General features: G+C 45.8%; 1 protein-coding gene across 1 annotated transcript in view; it reads right to left on the reverse strand.

Annotated features, from left to right (window-relative positions):
- The window catches only part of LOC126540067 (uncharacterized), a 24,494-nt gene extending 24,374 nt beyond the window's left edge, over positions 1-120 (reverse strand). Inside the window, exon 1 of the mRNA XM_050186869.3 lies at positions 1-120. This exon is cut by the window's left edge and continues 298 nt beyond it. Within this exon, the coding sequence (XP_050042826.2) occupies positions 1-24 (24 nt within the window). The 5' untranslated portion in view covers positions 25-120.
- Positions 121-6,977: the final 6,857 nt, after the last annotated feature.

The following is a 6,977-nucleotide window of genomic DNA, read 5'->3' on the forward strand; positions in this document are numbered from 1 at the left end:
TGGTACGGCGGCCTTCCCTTTCATGGTTGTACGTCAGCGTTGGCTGCAGCGCCTGGCTGTTTTTGATCAACCTCGGCACTGGAATCTACGCCTCCACCCTTCGGTCGATTAGGACGAGGCAAATCTGGTTTCACCTTGACTCCTCCTCGTCGTCTTCTTCTAAGCATGCCCGATGGCACCTGCTAGCTATAGAAGGCTGAAAACGAAACTAATGCAAGTCCTAGTCAAGATGTGGAAAAGGACAGAAACACCAAAATCGACGTTTTGGGGCGTACGGGAAATTGTCTGAACGCTGGCGCTACTGCAGACAATTATATTAATAGTGATATTCCTTGTGATGGCTACCGTGCTGCATGTACGTAAATGGACACGTTGCATGGACGCTATGAACGATTTATTCGGAGATAAATTGCGATCTTACGCGTCCACGACTCAAAGTACAAGTTACGTTAACGAGCCCCCCTCCCCCCCCCCCCCTGCCGCATTCCGGAATTCGATTTCTATTTGCAAAGATGCGCCTTTGGGTGAATCCTTAGATAAACACTCCTTTATGTAAACATTGCAGTGAACAACGAACGCTCGACCCCTTTAAACGTGCTTGTGGTGACATCACGAGGGAGGTTTCTCTGGGTCTTTCGGATTGCCGAAGGCGCCACCAGAAAGTGTGTGTTTTTATAGTGTCTTACGTGCCAAAACCACGATCTGATTATGAGGCACGCCGTAGTGGCGGACTCCGGCAATTTTGACCACCTAGGGTTCTTTAACGTGCACCTAAATCTAAGTATACGGGAGTTTTCGCATTTCGCCCCCATCGAAATGCGGCCCCCGAGAACGGGATTTTATCCCGCGACCTCGTGCTTAGCAGCCTAATACCATAGCCACTAAGCAACCACGGCGGGTAGAAAGCAAGGCTTGGCCTCCGTCTGAGGAGGGAGGGAATGGTGAAGGGGGAACCTCCGCCACCACTGGACCGTTCATGTCCTGATTTCCTTCTGCACTTCCACGTTGGGAAACAGTCATCAATGCTCAGAAAAATAATCATTCTTGGGTGACATCGTGTACCTGCCTAAAAAATCTACAGAAGTTATCTGATTTCAAACACATAATTAATAATACATGAGCATTGTTTGACGCTGCTGTCGCTTCGTTGTTGCTTAGTTTTGTCTACTCAGTTTTTTAGCTCAGGCGCGTCTGCATATGTCATTTCCGGTGGCAAAGAATGCTTAGGCTTTAGTAGACAATAGTGAGATTTTCTCGCCGCGTCCGGTCCCTTCAATGCAATCTTGCCAACCAAGCCGGAAGGCCGGACACGGGTGCGCCACGACAGAGCAGAGCGGTCGAAAGGAAACGCCAACTACCGCAGCAGCGGGTCAGGCGTTGTGTGAGGGCAAAGTGCATCGCCTGCGACGCCATGTCACCCTCCCTGGCTGTCGCGCTCACAAGCCTGCGTTATACGCGCGTTCCTTTTCCGCGCAAGCTCTCGCTACAGTGTACTAGAATATTTTCCAGTGGCACGACCGCGCCTCTCCGCTGACGCGCGCGGTGGCACCTGCAGCGGCGGCGCTGCAATCGACCGCTCTTGAAAGCTCGCCCTGGTTCGCCTCTGCAGCGTACGTGGCACACAAAAATAGAAAGCGTGTTTGGTTATGTGCAGCCGCTGTTTCAACGTAATTCAGCTTGGGTTTGCCATTATTTTTTCGTTACTTTATGTGCGCAGAGGTGTTTGAGCTGGCCGTATGATTTCGGGCGTGTCTTACACGCAAAACCAGTAGCAGACAAAGTACAATCGATGCGCTGCAATTTTTTGTTTTTTTGTTTTTTCACGCTTAGTCGCCAACTCGGGCTAGATCACCGTGGGCTAGATGGCAATACCGGAGGAATTTGTCAGTACTAAATTTTACGAAGAAATACTTATTCGCGCGACCAAACATTCGCATGATGTTCGCGATCGCAAAAGACACTACAGTACCTGCTAGGGTGCACATGCACAGAAATCCGGCCGATTAAGGCGGATTTAATATTTACACGAGAAAGCACTTCATTTTAAAGCACGTGCTACAGAAGACGGAATATGACGAGCAGAAAGAAAGAAGGAACAACTTCGAAACTGCTTTCTCTGTCCCATACAATTTTATTGCAGGCGCTCTGCAATAGCACAAGAATCATCTTGAGAGCTTTAATGCACTTAACATTAACAAGCAGTGTAGAAATTGAGCTAACTCAGTATGCCTAGCTTCAGGTGCTGGGCTGCCTTTCTTTTTGACAGAATATGTGCTTTGTTCAAACCTCTGATAAAAAGCGGAGCCGTACGGTGACATAAAAGCTGACTATGCGAGGAGTCAGGCTCTCTGCATGAGCTCTACATCCCACCTTCAAGGGAGCGGCACAATGAATCATGTGCAGGGTGTTCATTACAGTTTCCCGATGAACTTTTTGTGCACTAAAGCAATTTATGAAAATGTGTTCAAGCTTTGCGATAAAACGGAACAGTTCCACCGAGGGGTAAAGCAAACCTCCTTCATCATTTCACATTTCACATCAGTTCGCATACCAGGCAGTCTGTTATTAGCGGCTTGCCAGCTGTATGTAGGTTCCTCTACCAAGTGAAGTTCCGTTCCGGGTCTGCAGGCGCCTTGAATAGCGACAGCTTCTTAGCACTCTTATTGCGGGCGTACCCTGGAGCGTAGCAGTGGTTGAGACGTTGCTTTGCACTCATTGATGCAAGTAGCCGCATAACAAAAAGCCGCAACCGAAACACACCGCTGAAATGCAATGGTCGTGCCTGCCAAGACCGATCGCCTTCAAGAGTGGTCGACGGCAGCTCCACCGCTTCGGGTGCCACTGCGGGTGACACATGCCGCAAGGCGCGGCCCCCGCCACTCGTTACACTGAATTGCTTCTACAGGTTTCCCCGCTCAATTTAATCCAAGTGCCAGCGATTTTAATCCGAGCGCCACTCAACTTAATCCAAACGCCAGCCGAAATAATCCAAACGCCAGTGAATTTAATCCAGACACAACGGAATTGAAGAACCTTTGGATTTCAAGACTTCTGAAAATTTGTGAAGATATTATGAGTTAACACTTTGAAAATGAAAGAGCGAAGTGGTAGACCAGTAGCTATCCTGCCACGGGACTAACGACAACTTTTGGAGGTTTTGAAGCGGGAAGCTTCACTACGCTAAGTAAACACCGTGTTTCGCGAGAGCCGGCGTATGTCGGAATTGGCTCCGCAAGCGTGTTCGGAGTCGGCGCAGGTGGCCACTGCCGCGCGCTTTGCGTCATCGTTTGACATTCGCCGCAAGCGCGTGTTTATCGCAGAGGCCGACTATATATAACCGCTTGCCAGAGAATAGATGTCCGCATTCAACATGGAAGGAAAAGAGAGTGACACTACCGATACAGAAAACTGTGTTTATGGCTGTACCGAAATCGCAAGACAATGTGCCCAACAATGATGAATAAAGAAGTTTAGTAATCCTGCATAACTTAGGGTATATAGCATTGATAAGCAATTTGCATAACTACACAAGGCACACGTATAGCATAACCATAAGCTAACCAAAGCATATCCATAAGTGAAACCGTGAGCATAACCATAGGCTAAATCATAAAGCATAACCATAAGCTAAACCACAAGCATAACCATAGGCTAAATCATAAAGAATAACCATCAGCTAAATCATAAGCATCACCATACATTTTCACTTCGAGGTATCCAGGCTTAACCTTAGCTAAGCCTCAGCCATATTTTTTTTATTTTCTACTTCGTTACGAGAGGGACACAGATGACAATTCTCGAAATTAATTGAGAGGAAACATCAGCATGAGTACGTCGAGTTAATAGTACACATGCGATTTGGTCATGTCTATCAAACGAAACAATAAAGGTTGATTCGATGATAATCACTAGGCCCTCGCCGGGAGGCTTCGGTCGCTAGCGAATACGAATCACTATTCTACTGCGATATCCGCAGCCTCCAATCAAAGACCTTGTCATCGGTGACGCTAATACAGTCATGAATACTATTTAATTGCATAACTGATACGGTCGAGTCACTAGTGATCACAAGTGAAATACAATGCGCAGTTCGGGGTTCTTGGTGTTTTGCGCATCATAACGTCATATACATCCAATGATATACGATGAAACGAGTGACTCACTATGCCTACTATAAACTCGTATACTTAAGTCACTGGTGAATATTATTCGCCTATTTTACTATCCCTGAGGCAGCTTTCCCTCGTGAGTACCGTCAGTAGTATCAATGAAGATGCAGCACGATTAGCACTTTTGCGTTACCACTGCCAACTGATACCGCCGAGTTTTTAGTCATCACTAGTGATGCGCTCACTGCGACGTTCTCGAATTTTCATGCCGAATAGCGTCATAGATATCAAATGAAATGTCATTCAGATGGCTACTCACTAACTATAATTTAATAACTATAGGACACCCTACGATTGATTCACTCTAGTGACGAAGCATCACTTTGTGTAGTTTGATGGTCACAGCCATCATTCCTGCACGCCGTAAATGGTATATATGAAAGTGTCAATAAATGAGACTTTTAATCGGTCAACATTGCTAATTGACATCGCAGAGCCTTTAATGATCACTAGCGATAAGCTCTGTTCGGTGTTCTTGCACTTTTATGCTGCATAGCGTCGTGCATGTCAAATGATAACTAATTCGAACGATGATTCAAGATTAATAACCTGGAGATGATAAGAATTAGTCACTAGTAATCACGAATCACTTTGTTTGGTATGACAGCGGTAGCCACCATTCGTTCATTTTGCCACAGGTACTGAATGTGTTTCCCTAATTACTTTCCTCTGAGATTGCTGATGTGATCGAATTACTGGTGGTCAATGGTGCCTACGTTCACTTTAATTTTCTCGACTACTCACAAATCCCAGCTTCATGGACAAAAAAATGAAAAGTTGCTTAAAAGGTGTATAAGTTATGACAATTATGAAATGGGAAGTTTGAGCCAGTAGTAAATATCAATAATTTTTTACCATTATAGAGTCTACTAGTACGTGCTGCACCTGAGTAAAGTTCCAATAAACCAGCAATAATTTGAAGAATATAAAGAACATCAGCGAGTCATTAGCAATAAATAGTGATTTTGCACCGTTCTGTTTGTCGGGTACATAATCCTTCAGTGTAAGGGTATCTCATGAAAAGTCGTTAGCAGCGTAATTAGACTATACTGTGTAGGATCTCATATGGTTTAGTCCCTGTCGATGACAGATCACATCACATTTCCCGTACGTCGCACATATGTAAACTGCCGTAATGCGCTATGAAGTGAACAGGACTTTCACGGTGCTTTACAATGCTGTGATGCGTACAGAACGTTTTCGCAGGTCTGATACGTTCAGAGATAGGCGGCCCACTTGACGGTTTGCTGTTCTAACAAATTTCTTGAAAAGGCGAATGATGTGAAGGAGTTAAAAGGGCAGCAACAAACGACGAAACACCCGCCGTGGTTGCTCAGTGGCTATGGTGTTAGGCTGCTGAGCACGAGGTCGCGGGATCGAATCCCGGCCACGGCGGCCGCATTTCGATGGGGGCGAAATGCGAAAACACCCGTGTACTTAGATTTAGGTGCACGTTAAAGAACCCCAGGTGGTCGAAATTTCCGGAGCCCTCCACAACGCCGTGCCTCATAATCAGAAAGTGGTTTTGGCACGTAAAACCCCATAATTTAAAAAAAAAAACGACGAAACGCCCAAAAGGACTGGAATGGACACATAATTGCTCAAGATGCAATCGGCAAGAGCGGCTTTACAATAATTTAAAAAAAAGCATCACGCCTCTTGAGAAGCAAGCATACCTGCGTGCACTACGATTTGTGTTTTATTTTCCTTCACTTAAAGAGGGCGGTACGAATAACACGGTAAATGATAAATGCCGAGAACGGTTGCATTTGTTTTGCTTTGACGTGTTTCTGCGCACATTATTCCTTTCAGGGAGAGCTTAATTCGTATATATGGCCTTGCTTATCGTCATCTCTCTCAGTCATTGCTTGTGGACATTAGTCAGGTCCATCGTAGGGGATGCTCTCTTCTTGCCAATATTCCTGTATAATTCTGTTCACCGTGTGCGTCTGCTGGATGCGCGCTTGTGAAGCAAAGGCCAGGCATTCCTGAGCTTCATCAATGGCTGACAAAGAGGGGCGAATCTTGAACTGCGAGAAAGCTTACTCTCGCGACCGCCATAAGCCTGCCACTTCCGTGTTTCGACTTTAAGAAGCCCTTCGAATGGCCATAATGAATTTTCCCGTTTGAGTATCACAGTTTCGCTTCCCGTCTTTGCTATATGCTACTGGCTAGGCAAAAGTAAGACCATCCCTATATACTATGGGCTCGCAAGAAGCTAGGTGGGTTTTGGAAAAGCTAGACTTCCGAGCATCAAAGTGCTTTGATGTCGTAGAGAAAAAGTTCAAAGTAATTTGTATTCATCAGCCTAATAATTTGTACTAACGCGTCAAGTTGCACCAGTGAACGCAAGGAGGCGAAACGAAGCATGACTGATATTTCTCGAATGTGTCTCGCTCGAATTTCGGAGAAGGTTCAAGATAGTGAAAGCCATTTCTTGCAGGGCGCGAGCAGACGATCAATGAAGTTGCAGTGGTCTGTGGGGTGTTACCACAATTGTCTGGATATTGTAAATGAGACAGTTCGTTATATAGGGTAATAAAGACCTTAAGAGCTTGCGTCTGGCAATTATGGCAGCTTTGTACAAAACAAATTCTTGAACTAATGTTCGAGAGGGAAGACTACCATTATAAGTAAAGCAGACGACATGCGGCTGATTCTATCAGGGGTGCAGCACTTCCGTGCAGACGACAGGCAGATGACCAGCATCAGGCGTTGTGCGGTCATCGTGAGAGGCGTGCCTCAGCTTTAATGTAAAGTGAATATTTTCAAAATTTGTGCCATGGAAGCAGGCAAGGTGCGAGCTGC

Source organism: Dermacentor andersoni, chromosome 2 (assembly GCF_023375885.2).
Source record: "Dermacentor andersoni chromosome 2, qqDerAnde1_hic_scaffold, whole genome shotgun sequence".
Classification (NCBI taxonomy): Eukaryota; Metazoa; Arthropoda; class Arachnida; order Ixodida; family Ixodidae; genus Dermacentor; species Dermacentor andersoni.